Raw genomic sequence first — 24,541 nt, 5'->3', positions numbered from 1 at the left:
GAAGGCTAACTTAAGAGATCTAAAACAATCCAGATGATGCTGTAAACATAGATGCAAACAGATAAGATAATACACTTTATGGGAACATTTAAGGCAGATTTTAATGGGGTAGGGTTTTAAAATAATGATGAATCTTGTATTGCTCAGTTTTAAAATTCTGTAGACAAGTTTTTCCATTGGTATAAACTGATATTTCTCTTTTGTAAATAGAGCAGTGCTCATTTACAGAGGAGAAATTTCAACCTTGCTTTTCCTAAGTGACATCAGAATTTTGATTCTAACTTGAATTATCATTTTTGGCTAAAAATTGCTGAGGAGTCCAAAAGCATTTAAAACCTAAAGCCATTGAATCCATTTAATGCGCCTTTGGCACCTCTCTCTCTCAGTCCTTTTTGAACATTCTGGTCCTCATTTTAATCAATCTCTTTTTATTAAGTTCTTTGGCTCATTTACTTGTACGTGCATTTGCTTTATTTTATTTGGAACATTTCTTTTGTAGTGTCTTGAAAAAGAGTTGTGACATTTCTTTTGGATAGCTTCTTAAGTATCTGGCAGTCACCTATGATATGATGTTGATGGGTATGGATAGATTAGCTCTGTTTTCCTGATGATCTGTCAGATGTCGAGTTCTGAGGAAACTGGTTGTGTGTGTTGGTGATGCATATGCAGTAGTTTGATAAGTGGATAGAGGGGAAGCTTTCATTTTTCTTCTGTAAAATCACTGTTTATTAAGCTGGATTTAGTCCTGTGAAGTGAGGTACTCACTGGCAGGTAGTTAATCAGTGATCATGATAACTCAGAATGTGACCAGGGGAGCAAGCATCCACTCAGAACGTAGAAACTAAAGAGCACTTCATTAGGATGAGTGAATTTTCATCTGTGTTGTATTTTGTGTACACTGGAGCAACTAATACAGTAAACTGATGGATGGCAGCTAGTGTGATCATATCTCAGCTGATGACAAATAAAGTTTGCTCAGCACTAAGTATAACAGACTTTCTATGATTGACAGTAGTATAGCCATCAAAATTTCAAGAAGCTTGAAATCAAGAATTCCCCAGAAAAAAAGCAACTGATCAGCATTTCTGTTGATATTGATTTCAGTGAAATTGCTGGACTAATTTGCACAGAAGGATGAGAATTCCTTGAAAAATTCTTCCCATATACCAGTTTTTCTTCAACAGCCAAGTTTTTCTGCATCATCTATTTGTTCTGCATGTTGTTGAGTTCATGGTCTACCTGGTAATATCTGAGCTTCTGTGATTCCTTCTCATAGCGCCCCTTGAGAATGAAGATACAAACCGTATTTCATTCATAGATTTGTTATGAAATCTCCATCAAGAGTCTAGTGGCAGAGAGCTATTGGGAATATTGGGGTAATTATCCAAAAGTCATCTTTGGAGATGAATATTAGCTGGTCTACCAATGTGGCTAACTTGAGATGGAGTTACTGTTTAAGATGTGTGCAGTCAGAATGAAGTTAGTAATTAATCAAGTGAAATTGGATGGATATACAGATATAGATACAGATATAGCTATAGATTTGGAGAGAATGGGAATTGCTCTCCTCTTACACTGCTGTGACTCCATTCACTCCATCAAAGTTATCCCTAATTTCAGTACCTCTGTTAGTAAGGTACATAGGTATATGGAAAATAGGTTCATAGATATTTATTTGTTCTGGGAAGGATTTGTGCATTCAATTCTCACACATCAGTTTCTGGTCCATTTAAATATATATCAGCCTCATACATGAACATTTGAAGATCTTTAGCTGTACTCAAGGAAGACTCTTATGTGGTGCATTTCTAGTACTGGCAAACATAAGGAGGTAGAGGAATTAAAACCATCACAATGCTCCAGTGCCCCTTAGAAGATGAGGAACATGAAGTATTCCTGTGCATTCACTGATTAAACTTGGGCTGGAGGTTTGCGAAGTGCAGAGTTTTGGAAAGTCTTACTGCGGGACTTCAACATCCACTCAATGGCTCCAGTAACCAGAGTCTCTCAAGGACAAGGATCCCATTTACGCTTGCATTATGCATTGAGCAGAAGGGTGTGATGCATGATGTGGAATGAACAAAATAACTCGTGTGTTTAGGGAAATGCCAAATTAATGAAAATTCAGAAAGCTCTAATGTTGAAAAGGCACACAAATTCCTTGATAGAAATATAATGCTGCTAACAGTTTCAAGATTATTGTTGTCTGAATTTTCTGCTTATTGTGTACTGCAATTAAAATTCTTTTCAACTGAAAAACCAATGTCAAATTAATATTTCCTTTTGGAAAAAAATACGAAAGTACACATCTTGTTCCATTTAGCACCATCATGGTCTTTGATCTGGTTCCCTCTGTCCAGTGAAAAAAATGGATTCTTGTTAATGGGAGCAGGCTAAGACCATATATGTTTGGCATATATATACTTACACAATCACATGAACACAAGTACAGTAAGTTAAAGTAACACATCCACTCAGACTTCCATCTGTGTTTTATGCCACAAATCCCTTTATTTTCTTTTTTATTTAGCAATTAACTTTTCCATTTATTCTGTAGTTAAAAGCTGCCATAAGATGAAAATAGACTAAGTCTGATTTTCTTCCCTGGCACTCTAAATAACATTCAGAGGAGACTCAGACCTGAATTATGAAATCTGTGTTTCCTAAAAGTGCCAGGTGTGACTGTGATTTGGACAACAGTCCTATACACAGAATAGTAAGAATCACTTTTAAACCCCACCTGGGTTACCCAGCCATTGTGTTCTGGCTGTTCTTGTTTATTCCTTGCTCGGAGCAGATGGATTGAAAGAGGCAGGGAACGGGGAGGATCCTTGGCTCCATTCCCTATTCACTGGCCAGCACAGCTGAGACGGGTTGGGGGATATTGTAATTTGTTGCTGCCCTGCACCAGAGAAGAGACAGAGGAGAGTCAGGACTCAGAGGTGTCCTTATGAGTTGGCACTACCCCCTCCTTGGGGCCATGTGAAGTGCTGAAAACTGGTCTTCAGTGCAGTGGTCCCCAGTATTCATTAGCTCTTGGGAACAATGCTGAGGAAAGCCGTGCAAGGCAGCAGCATCCTCCCTGGGCTCTGCCCAGGGTAGCTTCAGTTTTAACTTTTTAATTTCCTGCATCCCTGAGCAACACAGGAGGGGAGGCTGTGGACTGGGGACCACTAAATGTGTTAAAACTCATTAGGTATGAAACAGAAGACCTTTAAAACTAGCCAAGAGTCTCAAATATGGGTGCCAAAAATTAAACACCTAATTCCATATTTAGTCATTTATCTTAGTTCCTGCCTCACAGTTGTTAATATACACCATGCTATCTCATAGGTGGCCTGATTTTCATAGGCACCAGGCTATGAATATACACCATGCTAACTCAAGTGTTGAGACTGCTTGCCTAAAAGTGAGACTTGTAGTATCAGATTTAAATTTTTCTGGGTGATTAAACCTGAGTTCCCTCGCTCTCAAGCTCCAGAAAGGAGTTTCGACCAGCATTGTAACATATGGCTTAGCAAGGGGGAAAAAAAGAAAATGAGTATTAGAAATGGATGGACTAAAGAATACGCAGGATATATCAGGCACATTAACCAAACATATGGTGCTAAATGAGATTTTTTTAAAAAATGCAAAAAAATTGACATTCCTGGCAGTCTCAAGGATAATGTGACATGGCTGTGATAAATTTAGAAGAATGGGACATATTTTGGCTTGTTCTTGGAAACCTTTTTCTTGCATGCCGACTGTATTTCTTCTTTTATTAACCCATTCAAAGAATGTTTGAATTTTGCTGCTGGAGCACCATGCTAGCGCAACATAAAATGTGAATGATGCTAATTGCTTTGCACTGCCTAACTTTCTGTCATACCCTCCCCTCTTAAAGGACAAAACATGCTTTGGAAATGAGCTGGCAAGCTCGTCTTATTCTTTCTCTTGGTCAATATTAAGTGATGTAATTAAGCTCCTGTTTGCATATTCTTCTGAACTAGGAAGCAGCCATTCTTTTCTTGAGATCTGATGGATATGATCACTCAAAATAAAATGTGTCATTACAAGCCTCAAACAAAATAAAAACATGGTAGAGTTGGACTGTTCCAAACCAATACATTTCAGAATACCCTGAAATAAAAAAAAACAAAGCAGTGATGATAATAATGGCAATCAGAATGATGATAACAAACAAATTTAACAAAAGTAGGAAACAATTATCAGTGTTGCAATTTGTCTTTCTACTCAATCTTACAACATAGTGATAGATTAAAATCTCTATTTTCACATGAAAACAGCTGTTTCAACCTTATAAAATCCATCCCCATATGAATATAACACTGCATTGCCGCAATGCAAGGTCATTCATCAGTTTTGTTGTAGCTCCTCAAGTTCCAGTGTTTGGACACAATCACATGAACTTGCTACAACTTTAAACCATATTCCACTGTTTTCTCTGCCCCTTCCCCCTACCATGATTTAGATGAGTCAAGCACCTTTTTTAGCACAGGGTTTAAAGAATAGCTTCTTCACTTTCTCAGAAGCTTTATTATCTTTCCCATAACCCTGAAGAGGGTATGCAGCTAGAGGATATGGGGGAAAGCAGGGAGTTCATGAGCCAGCTGAACCATACAGTGCCTAGACTTAGACATCTTATTCCTTCCACGACCTCCGTAGCTTGTCCAGGGCACAGGTACGCCTGTCCCCTCCCGGATCTCTGCTCATGGGCTGTGTAGCCCTCAGCTGCGTGCGGGGCCTTGTGCCTCCACGCAAGAGTGCTGCATGACCTGGCCAATAGAGCAGCTCACAAGCAGGCATATTTTACTGTGATAATCCTTGTGCAGAAATAGTCGCTTGTTCTGTCCATGATATTTTGCATGGATGGAGCCTGCTACGTTAAAACAGGCCCTGGGGGCAAACCTAGCCCCTTCCGCAGCCCAGCACAGAAGAGATGTACCCGTGGCCTTGCTGCCAGTAGCGTAGTTCCTCTGCCCCCTCCACCCCGGCCCGAGCACAAATGTTGCCACTGTCCCTTGACTTTGTGTATAGGGCTGGGGTTGACACTCATTTGGTGTTTCCATCCCCAGTTCCTCTATCATAAGGAAATCTGGCTCAACAGCACCATTACTTCTTTTTGAGTGTCCTTGTCCTGAATATGGACACTCAAACACTGAGCAATAACTAAGTACACCCCAACATGCCATTTGAGCAGAAATTCAGCAGGCTACATTGGAATATTTCACTGAAATACCTTAATTCAGTCTCCTTTTTCCTCTTACCCCCAGACTGAACCACCTCTTTTTGCTTTTGTCCTTACTGCAAAGTCCTTAAGACCAATATGAAAAAAACCCCAACCCACTATTTTTCTTGCACAATAGTCTGTCAGTTCTAAACTTTTATTTTTAAAATATTAAGTATGTAACATTTCTTGCTATGAGGAAAAAGCCACCTCAACTGCAAGCCCTTGTAGCAAGCAGTTTCAAGAAAGCAAGCTGCAAGTACAATGCTGGAACTTTAGCCACTCCCTTACTTTATTTAACTTTCTGAAATATATACTGCAAAACCTCACTGAAATCATTAAGAGCCCAGCAGTGCAGCGTATAAAGTACAAGAAGGCTCCTGCATATTGCAATCAATGTCCCAGGGACTATAAAACTAGTGTTATTAAACATGAAGTTAATAATATTGTCCAGAGATAATATTGTCCAGGCCTCTCTCTTTACTTTTAACAATTAAATTCTATAAAATACGGAGTTGGAAATAAGGTTGAATGACTTTGCTAGTGGAAGTTCAGCTTCCACATTATCTGATATTTTGCTTTTGCACCTGAAACCTCAACTATTCTGCACCTTTCTTTTGCTATATCCCTACGGATATGCAAAATGTCTGATGTACTGTATGTACTGGAAATTACGTGTTTTCAGAGTATGTGCAGATAACCAGAATACCCATATGACTCTAGAACTATAAAAATATAGAGAATAATACAGACACACTTATATATTCTTCATCTAGATGCTGTAATATTCTTTTATCCAAGCATAAATTATATGCAGAAAAGGCAATATATTCATTCCACTAATTTCTTTGGTGCCATTGGCTTGATATGGTATCAACAGGAGCTATTCTTACAGAGTATAACAAACCAGTCATATTAGCATTACACCATTTCTGCTTGTCCACGGGAGAGGTTTCACCCAATGGCAACTTAACTCTGATTTTCATTGGAAGCCTTTGATATAATAGTTCAAGGGCATAATAACAACTCTGAAATAATTCCAGAGTGGCTTCTAATATCAAGACACAAATACCATTCACCCTTTAAAAAAATTTGAAAGCAAAAGGGAACCACATAAATATATTACTTTCAAATACCTTTGAAGTCAAGAGAGTAAGGAAAGGCAGTTTGAACTCAGCAAACTTTATTCTCTAGTTGTGCCTTGAGTCGTGCAGCACATTTAAAAGATCCATTTGCAATAATCTACTAAACCAGTGAGTGAAAGACAGAACTCATAAAAAGCCTGTAAAAATCCAAATGCTCCAGCTATTACAGATTTCTAAAAATAAAGCAGAGTAGGTTTCAGTAGCAATAATAAGCTGCATCTTATCCATATTTCAGATTTAAAAGAAAAATATGGCTGCCTTTTAGTACTCATTGCTCAGAGCAAACCATGGCCACTTCTGCCTCAAAAAAGACCACAAATAAAAGTGAGCTTTCAGCTTGCTGTTGTATTCTGTTTCATTTGTCCTTTAAGTTTATCTAGCTGCTTCTGCACCCACTTTCACAATGCATAGGCTGTCGTTCCATGACCTAGCATTAAACTACATGAAAGAAGTCAGAGAAGTCTGGTTTCAGCAGTCCCTCGCCTTCGCAGACCTCCTCCCTTGGAACGGCTTTCACACAGCACCATCGACCTGTCATTACAGGACCCAGAGGTGAGGCCTAACCCAAGAGCCCCCAGGCAGCCTAAACGTTAGCCATGGCACCCAGTGTCTGTCCCAGCGCCTTTCCACAGAAAGTCATCGCCACGTGTGACCCACCCAGTGAGAGGCTGTGCTTCAAAAGCTTGATAACCCGGAGGTTTTAGTCGTCAAGACCTGCGTTTGGTTTTGCTAGGCTGGGCTGTTTGGTAAAACTCCTGATGACCATTCAACAGTGCCTAAGGTGGAAACGCTGGTTTCTGGGGCCTTGGGGTTTTTATTTGAAGAGGGTGGGGAAAGGGACAGATTGTGTTACAGAGAGTGTCCTCTGCTTGTGTCAATGTATAACATAGATTCAGTCTAACTGCTGGAGATAGGGACCCATCACTTGCTTCTGAACCATGCCTGTCTTCCAGCACTATGGCTTTGTTCCTGCCAGTCATTTAGTGCTCGTGTTGTTGGTATCAGTGTGCTGAAGAACTGCCTTGTTAGGGGACTCCTTTGAAGTTGGTTCCTGCAATACTTTGGCTGGTTTTCTTCACAGTACTCTTCTGACTGACTTTCCAAGTAAAAGAGATGTCCTCTGAGTCTAGATGTGCTTATACATTTTTGTTAGGAAGATGTATTCGCATTTAGCCTAGAAAACAAAATGCAATACTCAGTTCACATTTTAAAAGGAACTCGCTTGGGCATAGTAATACACACGAATGAATCTTCTTACGAACCTCTTTGGAAGATATAAAAATAGGAATGAATGGTTGTGACATGTTTCTTTCTGCTATGAGATTTTGTCTCATTTAGAGAAGATTATTAAGGAATTGGTTGAATGATGAAGCATAAAAAGACATATTAGCAATTTATACTAGAAATTATTTTGAAATGCCTGTTTGCCATTACTGTGGTTTTACTGAGAGCAGCATAAACCAGGAGGAGCCTCTTTGACTGCACAGTCCAGGTGACGCAGTGTGAAGCAGTGGAATTGCTCTAAGTTGAAGCAAGGTTAGAATTGCACTTACTGGTTATTTGTGCTTTGTTAAATCTACTTATTGTAGTTTAATTTATTGTGGTTAATCCCATAAAAAGTTTTTATTACCTTTAGACACACACCTAGATCCTCAGAAGATCTTCAGGCATCTAAGTTCTATACCGATTTCCCTTCAAATTTGGATCTAAGCTATCTGGCAAATATGTCTTCTTTTAAAAGCCTTGAAAATTGGTGATATAAGTATGAATAATATCAATGTTCCATTAACATTATATTCAGTGCACACCAGATGACTGATTTCCTATCTTTTAGAGGTGCAGCCGCTTAGATTTGAGTTGTTGATTGATCAGTTAATAGGCCTTTCTGTATTTAGCTATGTTTTATCTCACTTATTTTTTAAGATCATTGAATGCCTTTGTCTGCCCCTGCTTAGACCTTCTGTATGTTGGATTTTTGTGTCGTTTAGAGAGGAAATGTATCACTGGTGAGGTCTTGTTTAAATCTCATGTGCAGTCTGTTTTAACAAGACATTTTCTGTGCAGGAGGGGATATCCATTGGCTATGTGAGAAGAACATTCAAAGACAGAATTTTAAAGAGCAAATACAATGATTACAGTTTCCAAATTTTGTTTATTTGGAAAGAGATTTTACTAACTGGAAAGAGTCTTTACTAACTCCATAAAAAAGTAACAGAGTTTCTTACCATCGTGCTTCCTAACAAGTTAAGCAAAAACTGTTCTGCAACATCATTCAGAAGTATCTTCTATTTTATGCTTGTTCACAGGGTCTTGTAGACTTCCAGGAAAAATCCCTCTGAATCCACCCATGGATTCTTTAAGTGTCATCATCCTGGAAAAATCTTGTTCCAGACTTAGTTCTTTGTTCTTTTTTGACATTCCTCTTCAGTATTCTTCTTCCACAGCACACTGGCTTTGTTTATTTCTCTTCTACAACAATCGTTCTGTTAGTAAAGGGTAATATACTGAGATGGATTATTTTCTGCAAATCCAGCTTTGTTCTTTATCCCATTCTCTCCAGTGTACTTTAGGACAGTAAGCAGAAGAGAGAAGCTTTTCAGGTATCGAAAGTGGCAACATAAAGAGTATAATGCAGTCATATAAGAGGATATAATCTTTGAGCAATTCATATCCACCATTAGTTACTGGAATTTGTAACTTTCTGCAGAAATGATAGCTATAATACAGTACATACATGTTGCATTCTCTTTGGATACATATGCACTATGTAAGTGGCCAGTGGCAGGTCATTCTGGGTGGTCTTCAGAAAAGTAAGAGCAGGGTTTAATCTTCAGTCTGCAGAGATATTTCAGAGAAAGGAAAGTCACGAGTAAGTAGGTCACCATCAGAGTAAGCTCCTCAGCCAACGGAATGATTACAAGAAGGTTCAATCTCTTTCTGATGTTCATATGTGCAAGTTTATCACTTGAATGTGTATATGAGATGCATTTGTAAAGCATGATCAAAATAGACAGCAGAGAAGAAGCTGTAGACTATTCATGGCAGGTGTTGTCATTGACAACCAGTGATTTATAACTTCTCAGGAATATTCCTGAATCTTTCACACACTTCCAAACATTCCTTAGAATACAGTGCATGTCTTATGCTGGGGTATCCCAGGATACTGAGTGCCCTTCCTGGTGATCCCCACAATGAGTCATTTTGGAAGCAAAACTTGCTTAGAGGAGGAGTAGATCCTTAAGAGGGTTTCTTAGCTATAAGGTGCTCCATTCAATGAACCAGGAAAACCTCTGTTCTTGTGAAATTGTCTGTACTGTACTGTGTTGTGTTGTGGAAGGCTGCGCACTAGTTTCCTATCTGCATTGGTGCTGCTGCCAGTACTCAACCCAGCTGGGCAGTAGCCAGCAGAGAGGATCTGAGCTGGCTGACCAAAGGACCAGATGTGCAGTGAGTGCTGGCACATGGATGCCAATGCTTCAGTGACTCCTCAGTAGTTCCAACAGATGGTGGTAAGATCCAAGTTTCTTTGGTGATAAGCTAGCAAAGTGATTCATGGAGCCTCACTTGATGATGGCAGTTTTTTGGGCATGACTCTATGAATGCACCATATGTCTTCTCTGGACCAGTGTGGTTAGGATTCAGTGTCTGGCAGATGGTAAATTGATCACCTATAGGGTGGCTTTAGCATTACTATCAGTTTTAGAATTTATTTCAAAGCATTGAAGATTCAAGCAGTTAGATTGCTATCTCCTACACAGCATACTTTTGTTACCTGCAAGTTAGATTACTTAGTGGTCATTGTCACTCACCACAGTACTCCAGTATTGCAAAGCCATCATGTATTGCTGGCTTCTTAGAAAGTTTCCCAGACATTAGCCCACTTGAACTCTTTACCAGACAGTGAAGGATTTAAATACTATGGGTGAAAGCATTATTTACATAAGTGGTTTTAGGCTTCCATGTATTGCTACTTACACTCTAGTGACTTTATATCTGGAGCTGGCTGAAACGTTAAATTGACCATGATCTTGTAAACCTAGGATATACAGCAGCCTGAGCTGTAGAGCGTTCAAGCATTTCCACAGAAAATGACAGCAGAGATCCTGCAAGCCAAAAAGCAAGGAAGAAAAGGCAAGGAAAGAAAAAAAAAAAAAAGAATGAGATGGTATGTTAGGAAGATAAATGAAGGAGAAACACAATTACAAGAAACAAGAAATACAGCACAAAGGGAAGAACCCAGGGAAGTGGGTGTCTGAGCAGAAAGAGAAGAAGGCATGAAAGTCAGCTAGTGGAGTGGTTCCCATTATATTAATTTTCTCAATAATAAGCAAACTTGAGATTTTTATCAGGACAAGACCTACCAGGGAACCTCTGCAGGATAGTACTCTCTGTTTGTGCCAAAGTGGCAAAAACTTTCATGTCACATATCTAGGAAGACACTGTGCCCTTCTCTATCAAAATTCTCCACAGGGTCACCAAAATATCAGTGGCTGTTAGCTGGCCTGTCAGTGAGCTTCAAGTGAATCAAAGTGATAATTCCTGCTAACTTGCTCCAGAGCTACACAGTGTAAAAAGACATTTTGTAATAACCTATTCCATACAACTATTAGTGGCTGCACCTCGATTCTGTCAGCTGGCAGACTAATATAATCTTCTACTTTCCTATGAATTTTGGCAAAAACAAAGCAGTGCAAGTTCATTCCGATACAGGCACCTCAGATCAGGTGATGGTAATGTAAGAGAGCCAAAAGATGGGAGCGCCACACCACAAGGGTAGGAAAGTTGAGTAGAAACCGTAATAGCGTAACACTGACCAACAGATGAGCGTTGCTTTTGTGACAGCAAAAAGCAACGCTCCAGTTTACAATGTCAGGATAGCTGAGCCTGTAGGTGACAATTTTTATTTTCTCCACTCACTTTGAAATAATATGATGCTGAAGCAAAACCAGTTTCCTAACAGATGGCCTCAAGGTCAGGGTTTAGTAATTACTAGATACCCTACCCAAACTGCCATCTATTCCTATATCCCAGGCAGGGGAGGGCAGAGAGGAAGGCTTGCAAACAGTTAAAGCTTCAGCTAAACAAAAGTCAGGAACCGTGTAATTAAAACTCTACCTTTGTTGTATTGTAAAGAGTTAGCCTGTGACATAGGAAATATTTAAAGGAGCAGGCTGTTCAGCTAATTTGTGTGTGAGTGAACTGCTTAGACAGTCCTATCCTAAATTAACTGTAAGGCCACCCACTGAGATTGCCTCATAAAGGGCCATGATTGCTCAGCTTCGTTTTGTATAACCGTTCAATAATTACTACATAAATGCATAACTAAAAGCTCTATTACACTAATAATTTGTACTGAGATAGATGTGTGGGACACCATGCTGGGTTAATTTGTCATCCCTGCAGCAAACTTCTAAAGAGAGCTCTTTTGCAGAGGAATTGTGTTAATATGTTGCTCCAGTGAGGACATGTTAGAGCAACAAGATGACTTGGTCGCTTAATCTCCTAAAGAGGCAAAATGCCTGGAGGGTAAGTGCCAGAAAGAAGAATGGGGGGTGATTAACACAGTGGACCCAGATTTAAACTCATCCTGACAAAAGGAGCTGATCTAACTGAGCAAAAGAATGAAAAAAGGGGAGTGTTAAAAATACTAATAGGATTTCATGCATCCCTAAAAAATAATATAAAAATAAAGTGCTGCAGGAACAAAGTATTTTACCCATGCTTTTACTGATTCTGTGTTCAGTTTCTTTGCTCTCTTTGATGTATCCATGAAGTTAAACTGTATGCTTTAAACAGTGCAGTGAACTGTAATATTTTTATCTCTGCTTTATGCTAAATTCTTCTAGCTTCAGACACACACAAAAAGCACATTATTGCTTTAAATATGGAACCCATGTTTAAGCATCAGAGCTCTGGATTTTCAACCTCCTCTATTGACAGAACCATAAATCATGTTAAAGTTAAGTGAATTACTGTAGCGTGGAACTATAGCTTTAACAATGTTTATGTAGTATCGGCTTACCATCTACAGAATGAAAGGGGAAAAAAACACTGATATTAGAAATGGGAATGTGGAGTCCTATTAACTTAACAGCAATATATCACTCCAAAGTCACAGATTCCATTACCATGCCCTTTTTAGTATCAAAGCAGAATTATATCATCACACACATAAAGGTTGTGGGTTTTAAGAGAATTTACATTTCTATTGTAAACTTATCAACTGCATTTCATTATAAGAAAGACATGATGTATTCTCCTAGCAGTAGTTTTTATCTTATATATGGGAATACATCATGTGTATTAAAAACAATAATAATATGCAAAAGTTGCCAGCATTTGATGTGAAGTAGAAATTCTACAAATAGGTTAAATTAGGTTTTTTTGACCTCTAGCTATGGTCTTGGAAGGGATGAGTGCTTTCTATGGGTATGATTTTTATTTCTGTACCTATGCAATCAGTTCTACAGTATTCTGATCTCCCAAAGGCAGAAGCATTTTGACATGTTTTAAAACAGTCTGTTCAAAATAGCTAACTTAACTGGCCCCTGCCTATGCCAGAATCTGGAACTAGCACTCAGTTCAGCTCTACAGGTTTCCAAAAGCAGCCTGTAATACTCACAATCCAGAGTAACCAACACAGCTTTAAGCATATTTTCCTTTTGCTAGAAACTCCGTGGGCCCTGGCAAAACATCCTTCTGCCTCCCACTTGCTACTGCAAAATCTTTTACAGAGAGATTTCTGAACAAAGGGTCCAGGTGCCTTATACCACTCTTCAGAGCAGCAAAAAGGGGCTGATAGCCAGCCCCTATTTGGAGATACTGTAGGTCTGTTTTTTCAGCAGTGCTTAGTCGACCACCTGCACTTGTCTTCTGGAGGCTGCGAGGTGGACATTCAGCAATTCAGTCCTTCTTTTAGATTTCCATGGGCAGAAACAGATCCTCCATACATCATATTTTGTGTATTTGTATATATCTTGCATTGAACAGCTTTCTATATTATATTTTGGTTGTTAAATCTATGTTTGGCTATATAATGTGGAAGTAAGTATCAGTGATACCTAAATTTTACCCATGCTAAGCGGGTAAGGCCTGTTTTTGTTCTGCCTCCCCATGATTTCCCAGTCTTGTCACTGCAAATGGGAAGGCAAGGCAGGATCGGTTTGACTTTAGCTCATCCATGGACCTGACAGATGTGTTACTAAACAGCCACTTTGCAGCTTTATGGGACTTAAGCGATGCCTAAGTTTTCCACTGTTCTGAATTCCCTTCAAGGGCCTGGACCTAGGACTGGTCAGTCCTACCCTCAGAAGCTCAATATTTGAGTAGAGGCAAGTCCTTGCTAACCTGAATAAGAGATTGCTCTGCATTTATCACCCTAAAGTCTATTCCTAATGGGCAGTAAGAAAAATGAGGACTTTCAGAAACCTTTGAAAGAGTTACGGGGACACAGCTCCCATTGAAATTCAAAAGCAGTTAATGAATTCTCTCAGGACCTCTGCAAATCCCAGCCCAAGTTTCTTAATTATTTTTTTCTTGTTTGGGTAACTGCTTTCATCACAAAAATCTGTGGGCTTAAAGCTATTGTTTTAGGCTTCTATTCTTTACCTCTTGTATTGTATTATACACAGAAGTGTAAGTTCCTTTCAACAAATCTGGATTATTGCCAGATCTCCTTATTAAAAAGTCACTCTTCATATTTCCGATAAACACAGCTGTTTCATGGTGTTTGAAAGCATTTCACATCAGCCAGCATGGTGGCTTAGCCAATTAGTACTCTAATATGGTCAATTTTCAGAATAAGTACCTTTGGGGTACAAAGGGTGGGATACATCTAGCATAATTTGAACTGGCACTTGCATCACTTAAATGCTAGGAGAAAGCTTACAGCATGCAGGGAGTTAAAGCAACTTAGAAGCCTGAAGTAGAAATATCTAGCAGAACAAACTGTTCTATCACATTTCCAGGGAAATGACTTTTAAAAAAATACTTTCTTAATTGTAATGAAGCCAATTATAATGGCCTCAAAAACAAGCTGATAAAAATGATCCTGTTTCATTTTGATTATAATGTTACTATTTCTAGGAAGATTGATCAATGTTTAATGAGCTATTAGTAAACTTAATTATCACTTTATAGAGGAGGTATCTGAGCATCATGCCCCAGTGAAGCCAATCTGCTGTTGGCCTGGTCTAATGGACCAGTCTTGTGCCTGTGAAGGAACAGTGGTTTTGATTCCCCAGACCACTACTCCTTTGAACAGGCGTGGAGTGCAGGGTGATAGTAAGCTTTCCCTGAGCGGGAGAAGAGCAACACTAAATGACCCTTCCAAAGACTTCAAACGACTTTATGAAGAAAGAAATTTCATCTAGTCATCTGGACTTGAAGGGGTTGGCAAGGCTTTTTGGAAGAGGAGATGGAAGGTGGATGGATCAATATGTCTCTCCCATATGTTGGGCTGTGCTGGTGGAGAAATCTGTCTGACCACTGCAGGTGCAATCACGAAATCCCTTTACCACATCAGTGAGCACTCCCTGGGAGAAAGGATCCCATGTGTCTTTATTAGGACTGCTCCTTTTTTCCAGGAGAAGGGCCTAAGAAGGGTACTAAATATCTGAAGAAAACTATAACCTGTTTCAAATTAACTGATTCTTTATTATCTGATCATATTCAGTTGAATAGAATTCACAATTTTGTCTCTTCTTTATTTGCCTTAGACATGTGAAGTACTAACCTGATCAATGAATGTAACTTATTTTATTAGTTACTTCGATTGTTATTGGCTACTACAAATGAAGAAGGGAAAAGACAAGACAGGCCTGCATAATCAGACATTTGAATTCAGCGTTCTGAAAAATCCTCTTACTTCTGTGCTGCACAGCACCATGAACTCATAAAACACTAAAAAATCCAGTATAGCATGCAACAGCTGTACTGCATAATTACTTGGCCCAATAGCAGTAGTTTTAAAATACTGGTATGTCTGTTGCAGGCCACCATACATTATCATCGCATTTTCAATAAAAAGTCTGGGATGTTTCAGATGAGCTTCAATGGAATTAGAATCATGTGTGCTTTGAAATATTTATGCTTGCCTTGAGATGGAAGGATAATTCCTGCCTCCAACCCCCACACACAAATAGCAGATTTAATAATGCCAGGTAGTCCAGCTCCTCCATACCTACAGCAGGTAGAAATGAAGTTCTGATCTGGAATACACATATTTTCATAGGTTGTAGAACTTATATTTTATGTCATTTAGTGAGGTCAATAATAAAATATAAATGTCACAGGCTGAAAGACGCCAAGAGAAATATGGTTTGGCAGCACGGAGCTGCTTAGGGATACATAAATAATAAGTCAATAAGTAAATAAATAATAGACAAAGACCTGTTTTATCTTCCATTTGAAGATCTCAAAGAATTTACAGTCACTGACTGAGACTTGTAACATCCCATCAGAAGCACATAAGTAGTAATAGCCCCTTCTTATACACTGGAAAACTTGCATCACTCTAGGCATGGGTTTCAGAAGCAATGACTTAATAGTTTTTATTAAGCATTTCTGAAAATCATGACTGGAGGGGCTTTTCCATGGTCACCTGCCCCTTTTAGAGGCAAACAGGGAAAATAGCAACCTGCTCCACTACCTCATGTCCTTGAACTGATTCAAAATGTTTGTAAAGATCCATATATTTGGAAACACGGTTGTGTTCTGCACTCAGAACTTATTTGAAAGGTCATTTTTGCATACGCCAGAGTTGGTGACCACAACACAGCTATCAGAGTGATGGTCTGTATCTGGGCCAGCAGTTTTTAGTCTTTAGCATTTGCTTCCCTCTCTTTAGTATAAGACAGGCACACCTGTGATGTTGATCAGTTTAATAGTAGTGGATTCTGATTCTCCCTCTTATCAAACAGCCCGCCCTTTTGCCACTTGAGAAATTTGGTATTTCCCAGTCAGAAACTGCAAAAACCTTTTGGAGATCCTTATCCCATTTGTTACTTCTTATGCCACTTCATCTACTCTGAGAAAATGAACACTACATATCAGTATATGGCACGGACTGAGGACTGATGCCTATTCGGTCTTGCTTCTTTCCCATGATCAGCAGAAAGCCCTTCAAGTCTGTGCTGAGAAGTTGGCCAAGACTCTGACGAGGAACCACTTTCTTCTTTTTGCAGCACTTTACCTTCCTGAATTATTGTTGATCGTTTCTGCATTCATTTTTCTTCCCTCTCTCTTTGGGAAAATCACTGACAAATGCTTTCCACTTTGTTTTCTACTTTGACATGCTGAGGAGGTCAAGGCAACAGACAAAGACCCACTGCTTACATGCCTAGGAGTATTTCTAATAACCATAACATGTCTTTCATATAGCAAATCAAATTATTAAATGAACAGCCATACCTTGGAAAAGCTAAATACAGCGTGGTCTCAGGCCTAGCTCTGAGTTTCCACATGTTCCCTGGGTACAATTTTTTATTCCTTCTTGTTTGATTGAAATAGCATTTCTATCTCCTTTTTACGCAGCAGAAGAAAAGGAATGAATTTGTTCCCAGATGTGTACAAAGGATAGTGCAGTTGCATAACAGTTTCAAATAGTATTAACAGAGCTGGTGCTAAAATGAATGTTTTTTTATAAATGTTAAAAAAATCCCCATCTATTTGTTACTTAACTAGATGTTTGCCACATAAATTTTCATTTCTCGGTTTTATCTTCATCCTTCATCTTCCATTTGGCATACTAGGAAAAGGGGAACTATAAAAGGAGATACGAAGGAAGAGGGGAAGAATATGTTTTATATCAAAAAAATGACAGAAATGTTGTATGCTAATGAAAACTTTGTTGTAGTCATCAAAATGCTTACCACTAATTTTTGTTGAATGAGTATTTGTGGCAAAATATTTTGACAAGCTCTGAAATGACTGTTGCTTCCGGGAGAAGGTGATGAAACCTGTAAAGTGGCGATGACGTGTCATTAAAGCAGTTACACCTCAGGGGTTGGAATAAGTGAGATCAGAGGCTGACACTTTGGGTGGAATTCATCTAACTGAAGGTGCGTGCGTAGACTGGTGGTGTCTACCTTGGAGCTAGTACCAGTGGGCTCCCTTCACATCCACTGGTGAGCCAGTCAGTGTGGTCAATGAAGTCTAGTCAAAGGCAGTGGTCTGGTTTTGGATGAGAGGAACAGCTCCTTAGGCACCATTAATTCTGTTTAGTTCTCCATTGATGTTAAGATAATTAGCTCCATGGTAGACACCCACATTTACTGAGGTGAATCCCACATTATCTCTATCTTTAACAGCACACTTCAAAGTCGCAGCCTCTCACAGGAGTTTGGGGACAGGAAAATAGTCTTCATTTCTTCCTTTGAGGATTTGGGTTCTTTGGGTTTTCAAATATACTATAATTTAAGATGCAAACTCAGAACAAAACTATTTGTCTTAAAAGTGAATGAGAAATCATTAACTAGGTTTGCAAAAAACAAGAGAGAAGCCCAGATGTGCAGACAGGTTGAACAGGCCGGGCACACAGGTGTTTGCCTTGGCCATGGAATAACTGTCAACATTTCCATAACAAGGAGTGTGGGATATGCTGCTGCTTGTTTCCTTTTCCCAAGTGCAGCATTGCAGAGCTAGCATGGCTGTGGGAAGACGCTGTTTTCCAGTTCAGCCCACGTGCCACAATACCTAGCTGTTGTAAGATAGGTATAGCCCATGCTTTCAGAAGAGTTTCACTGGATATACATCTGCTTTGATCAGAGATAGTTGAAGGTTGCATGCTACCTTTTGGTTCCTCATCTCCATACTTCCTTTCAGTGGTGTTTTCCCATATGGTACCACACATTTAGTATGATTTCTCTTCCTGTTGTGAATACTTTAAATAGTATTAAGGGGAGCAGACCAGGAAGACTTGTGGGGTTAACAAGGATACAGGGGAGCTTTTCATGGTGAGGATGAAAGCTTCATATTCGTCCCATATCAGCATCTCAAGCAGGAGTGCAGCTCTTTTTGATGGTGGTGTCAAAGCAATCATTCCTATCCAGTTGTGGAGAAAGAAGTACACAGAAGTGCTGCCCAGCCAAACCTTAATGAATGTTTATAGGATAATGCAGTAGGTTTCCTTGCTGCTGTGTCTGAGTGCATGTTTTATCCACACCTTCAGGCTCTAAGTTTGCTAATGGTTTAGTAATGCTTAAGAAAAAAATTAATAATAAAGTGTCATATTATTAAACTGGCGATGAACAAGACTAAGAAGCAGATTTTAGCTTTTATTTAACTGAGGGGTTTTCATAACATTCGTCATGAAATGAGTGTTTGCTCATTTGTATTTGATTTTAGTTAACTTTCCTGCATCTCTCCAATTTTTCATAAAGTGCCAAAGGCTTTTTTTCCACTCTTGTATATTTAACTCACTTCAAAGCCAACACATGAGTTTCTGTAGGATATTACCTCCCTTGCATAGCCTTTATCTAATCGGTTATGTGTGGTGTACAAGTGCAGTATATGCACGTAGACACCCTTGAAAGATTACTAGGATAGCATGCCAAGGGAGCAACAGGGATTTAAGGATGACTGTTTGGTGAGAAATAAACTATGATTTACAGATGAGCTTGTGCACAACCAGATTAATTGGCCATTCTAAAGGAAGAGTGAATTCTCATTTTAGAGGGGAAAGGGAGGATTCATAGCAGTATGAGTGGCAGCAGTTGGTTCCTCATGGTGACAACTAACAGTGGAAACTACTGTTAGCTCACAAGGGTCCAACGCAATATATCTTGAAGGCCAAAGAACTGGGCAAAGGTGTCACATAACGTAGGAGAGCACTTGTAGTTCTGCTGAAATCAGCTGAGGGTAAAATCTGTCATTGCCAATGGGCTTGTGTACATTACACCTTTACACCTTCACTGTAGTACATTTTCCAGCTGGCTTGTTGGCCCATAAATTCACGAAATTAAACTTCATCCCTGAATGCAAGCTGGGGGCTTGCTGAAGATTTGAGCCTAACATTATTCAGGAGAAATGTAAATGTAATTTTCAAAACGATCTTGCCACTTCGTGCATGTTCATTAGATGAAAACACGTTACTTAAAATAAATGTTCCTAAACTGAGGTGGAAAAAAAACGCCAACAACAGGAAGTGTTAGACCATCTTTAAATTATCAACCATTTATAGTACAATATAAAATGGATTCATATGTGTAAATCTAAGTTACATGAAATGTCAATTAAATCAACCCTAATCTCCCAAATACATTTTTTATTGCCTGATTGATGAGGACTGCTCTTAAGGTGATGAATAGTTTCCACTTTCACAAAGGACTGCTGATTCTTTTATACGTGCCCACTAAAAATACAGAAAATCCTTCAAAATGTCTGGCTCCGTTTGCTTTCAGGATCTAGATGAAGTGAGCGTAGGACACAATGTGGTCCAATATATTAATTGTGAAGATCAGATGTATAAACAATACTGTACATTTAAAAAAAGACTAAAACTACAGTAGATTTAAACTGTTTTATTTTCCAAAGGCAAAACTCTATATAACTTCTTTGTTTTCTTTCCTATAGCAAGTCCACATGCAACACCATCGACTCTTCATTTTCCAACATCACCCATTATTCAACAGCCTGGGCCATACTTCTCACACCCAGCAATCCGCTATCATCCTCAGGAGACTCTGAAAGAGTTTGTCCAACTTGTCTGCCCCGACGCTGGTCAGCAGGCTGGACAGGTGGGGTTCCTAAATGTAAGGAAGCCGTTTTTATTTCTTCAGAAGTGTTTGTCCTATGTAAAATTAACCATGGGATTATGGGATTATTTTAACAGCATGTTGCACACAGGAACACACCTTGAATAGTCGTTGGAAGACAAAAAAATGCTGCTACTGCAAGAATATTTTAAAAAACAACAAAAAACCTCCCCAAAAAACCACTTGACCACATTGTGGTGAAATTAACTTAAACTGTCAGAGAAGCTGGTGATACAGTGACCTTTTGGGTCCCTCCACAAATGACTTTGCTGCATGCGTTGTAACCTTAGTGGAACTAGGGTTAACAAAATATGAAGGCAGAATAATTTTTATTAATTATTTCTGAAGTTCAGGGGAGAGTGGGGGGGGGAGGAGCAGGAAAAGGGAGGGTGAGAAACAGATGTTTCAGATCAGCTAAGTTCATTAAAAAAAAAAATACTGCCTTATAGCACTTTAGATCAAGTTGACCAGTACTTGAACTCAAGATGTTAAAAGTACAGTTTATTACGGTTTGTTATTTCTGTAAGCAGTTATCTTTTCCCCTTATCTCTATGAAAAATTAAGCAGAGTTCCAAAGCTTCAAATAACCATTTTCATTTTTTTTTAATCAAATAAAGTGAATCATCTTGCTATTATTGAAATAGCATTCCGGTCAAATACAGAATTTATAAATTTTATGTAAATCAAATCTAAAATAATGCTCTGAATATTTCATGAAATGTAATGCATGTAACTTTTTCCAGCCAATGAAGTAATAACTGGCAAAATTACTGTTTCTCTCCTGACATACATACGATTGAAAGTGTTAATGAGAATTAGTTTAATTATTAGCAACTAATTTATTACACTTATTTAATAAGCTATATTGTTCTCAGTGCTTTCCTTTCCCTAGCAGAAAAACTGACTCTACTTACTCCAGCCAGTACTGGCTTTGAATAATGTCTGCAATATGTTAGCAGATACATTTATGTCTAGACAACAAATCAATATAGTGCTTTTCTTTTTCCTTGAGTATTCATTTGCTTAATTTATCCCAAACCATTCAACATTATGAACTGTTAGCACACTCACAATGAACATACAGCAGGGGTCTTCTTGGCAGGAAGGAGACCTAATTGTGAGACAAGATAGTGTTTGAGAGATGTCACTAATATATTAGTTTATTAAAGGTACTGGATGTTGGAAAAATAAATATCCCTGAAGGATTGCTTCTTACTGCAAACACTAGTAACTGCACTCTTTGAAGTCAGTGGGAGTGCTGTTAAGTTAAATGCAGATGAACTTGAGTCTTATTTATGCCCTGAACCATTTGTGCTCTAGCACAAGTGTGATTTGCACCTACACAACTTTAAGGCCTTTTGTCAGTGCCAAAGCAGGTGAAACGAAAATAAGGTCGCAAGCATTTGCCAGTATGAGTATTTTGTCCCCAGTAATTCAGGCTAATGGAAACCCTAACAGGAATTAAAATATTATTTTCTTTAGCAGTACTTAGAATATGGATCCGTGTTTAAAGCTGAGCTTTTATCATCAATGGAAAAGCCAATGCTCAGTGCCAGAAGAACTGCAGTGAGATCAATTTGCAGAGTGCTGTCGAAAGTGATCTCATCATTTTTGTCACTAAAATGGAACACCTGATTCACAGGCTGTCCTACTTTCTCTTTATAATGGTATTTGGCATCTATCTGTATGGTTTTCAAGTGTCCAGGCTGTATTACATTTAAAATGTAAACTTAAGAAGTTGGGGGGAGGGGTGGCATTTTTTTTTAAGCCTGCTTCTTGTTTGTGTGATACTTGAAAACACTTTTGCTTATGGACAGGTTTTTCTGGAGATTAATTGAAAGACCACACTTGTATAGCTGGGCCCGTTCTGCCTGTGACTGACCACACCCCAGACTAAATGGAGGGGTTTTTTTCCTAATGTGTAAAATGAAGCAGTTCTAAGTTCAGTCATTTCTCCATATCATCCTAATGGCAGCTAAACTGTGAGCTACACTATTGCTAACTCAAAAGGGATGCGAGAGAGCAGTTACTTTAATATATACTCATTCATTTTCCTGTAATAAGATATCAGCGCGACTTTTAAGACCACCAAAAATGCTTGTTTTTTCTCTTAATGAGCGGTATCTTTAAGAAATTTACACTCAAGTCCTAGGCACTGATATCCTTAGGGCATAACAGAGGCACGAAACTTGGGGGATTTAAGGGGTCAAAAATACTGCTTCAACTCTTACTGAGCATGAGTTAGCGGCTGCAGGAAATGTAAGGAGTAGTAGAATTTAATCCAGGGCAGTTCAGACCACTTGCTAATAGGACAAATGTTTAAAAGCAAGAATTTCCGTAGTTTCACAAGGTTCACAGGGGTTGAGACAAAGTTCCTTGAAATCAATGGAGAATTTGATGCAGCACTTTCTTTGCCACGTCTCAAGTAATTGTAAATGTATTGCACATAGCTTTCAACTAGATTGTTATTACTGGAGGTTCCTAATAGCTGATTTTTTAGTATAATTTTTGTCTGTTTGCTTGTTTTTCGGCAGCCCAATGGTAGCAGCCAAGGCAAGGTGCACAATCCATTCCTTCCTACCCCAATGTTGCCACCACCACCTCCGCCACCAATGGCTAGGCCTGTGCCTCTGCCAGTGCCAGACACAAAACCTCCAACTACATCAACAGAAGGAGGGGCCACCTCTCCCACTTCTCCAAGTAAGTATAGATGCAGCGGGAACCAAGGGCTAACAGCAGCGCACAAGGTGCTGCGATCACCGTCTGTCGGCTATTCAGAGATGAGGACTGGACTAGCTCTCGGGAAGTAGGAGAGCTCTCCGCTCTGTATATGATGGACAAAATTCTGGGCTGGTTTTACATTAACGAGAAAAGAGTTAGCTTAAGGTTACAGTTTTATTTCTGACTTCGTTGGCATTTCACATAACCATGTATGAGAGAAATCAAGGCCAGTAGCTAAGCTGTGACACAGACCTCGGACCTTTGGTATCTTGTTTACTGTCATGAGGAGGCAAGTTGGTATCTCAAGTCAGGCTTTAGAGGATAGATGCTACATGGAAGTCAGACATATAGCCTCATTGAAAACATTGCTGCTTATACATACTGGGCTAAACTAACAACTCTTGAGTTCACTTCATTTATAGTTCTTTTGGGAATAAGTCTTCCTAGATTAACCCAGACGTCTTTCCCTTATGACTTGGTTCCCGAGCCCTGCATTTTGGGCAAGAAGCTATGGTATTTCTTAGGCCCAGGGAGAAAGCTTTAATCCTCTCTCCACCACCCACACGGCTCCCATATGTATTTTGTGTAGCCACAAGTCAAATATACAAATTCCTGTACACACACTTGGGGATACCACTTTGGACTCACTCTTCTGGGAAACAAATGTGATTCAGATGGGTTTGATGCTTTAAAAAAGTCTGGATGTTCAGGGAGTTAATTGTGAAATGATTTAATGAAGCTATGCTCAAACTGACATTTAAAAACAAAAGGGAAGCTTTCAGTGCTTTAATGGCAACTGTAGGGGACTTGTTCCACAGTGAAGGGAGTCCAAATAACATCCACAAACAAAAATCAATCTAATCGAAAGAGCAAATCCCTTTGTGTGCTTTTCAAGCTTATTATTTAAATGCTATATGCAACCACTGCTTGATGTGCAAAGAGGTATTCGCTATTCACACCATGTGAAGCCTACATTTTTAAAGCTTTATATACTGTTCAGGAGATTTGCACAGGTTCCAGGGGGCATTTTTAAAATCTGGTAGTTCTCAGAGTTTTGCATTGCCTTCTGCTACGCGATAGTGCACAACTGCAAACTCAGCAAGATGCTCTGGCTTGCCTAGAAATTAAAATGGGTTTTAGTATGAGACAGCCTGGTAAGATTGTGAACATGATCTTCTAGAATCAGGACTTCTAGAATTGATCAGCAGATTTTTGTTGAGCTAAGAAGTTGATTCATTCCCTCCCCTCCACTCCTCTTTCTGACCTTAGACCAGCACTTGTGCTATCAGGAAGTTTTGACACTCTCTGATGGGAGATACCGTCTTTTAAGTCCTATCAATAAGATTCAGTGGTGGAATCTAAAAGGTTAATGTTTAGTCATAGTTATCACTGAATGTAGTCAGCAATGCCTTACTATTTCCTTGTCTTCAGAACCGGGAAAAATGAAACTAGGTCAGTGTATATTTGTCATTACGGTTGTGACTCAGTTTACTGGCAGTGTGTGGTGTCTAAAAGAAAAAAAATCCCAATATCATTTTAGCAGTAATATTAATACTTATTTTTTGTGATACTGTGATCATGTAAACAAGTTAAATGCATGTCTGGCCTGATTCTCAGCTGGCATAAAAACTGACATTTGTCCGCTGAAGTTTGCAGACCACCACCCATCGCTATCGGCTCGGGCTGGTCAC

The 24,541-nt window shown here is 39.1% G+C and overlaps 1 protein-coding gene across 3 annotated transcripts in view; it reads left to right on the top strand.

Moving 5' to 3' along the window:
* The window catches only part of NFIA (nuclear factor I A), a 263,401-nt gene that overhangs the window by 209,163 nt on the left and 29,697 nt on the right, over positions 1-24,541 (top strand). For 2 of the 3 annotated variants that reach the window (XM_035891764.1, XM_035891762.1), the window contains exons 8-9: positions 19,948-20,126; positions 22,664-22,829. In XM_035891764.1, coding sequence (XP_035747657.1) covers positions 19,948-20,126; positions 22,664-22,829 — 345 coding nt within the window. The remainder of the gene's footprint in view (positions 1-19,947; positions 20,127-22,663; positions 22,830-24,541) is intronic. The other variant, XM_035891763.1, reaches the window with a different exon arrangement.

The sequence above is a fragment of the Egretta garzetta genome, unplaced genomic scaffold (assembly GCF_000687185.1).
Source record: "Egretta garzetta isolate BGI_Z169 unplaced genomic scaffold, ASM68718v1 scaffold163, whole genome shotgun sequence".
Taxonomy (NCBI): Eukaryota; Metazoa; Chordata; class Aves; order Pelecaniformes; family Ardeidae; genus Egretta; species Egretta garzetta.
This window is presented reverse-complemented; position numbering and strand designations above follow the sequence as displayed.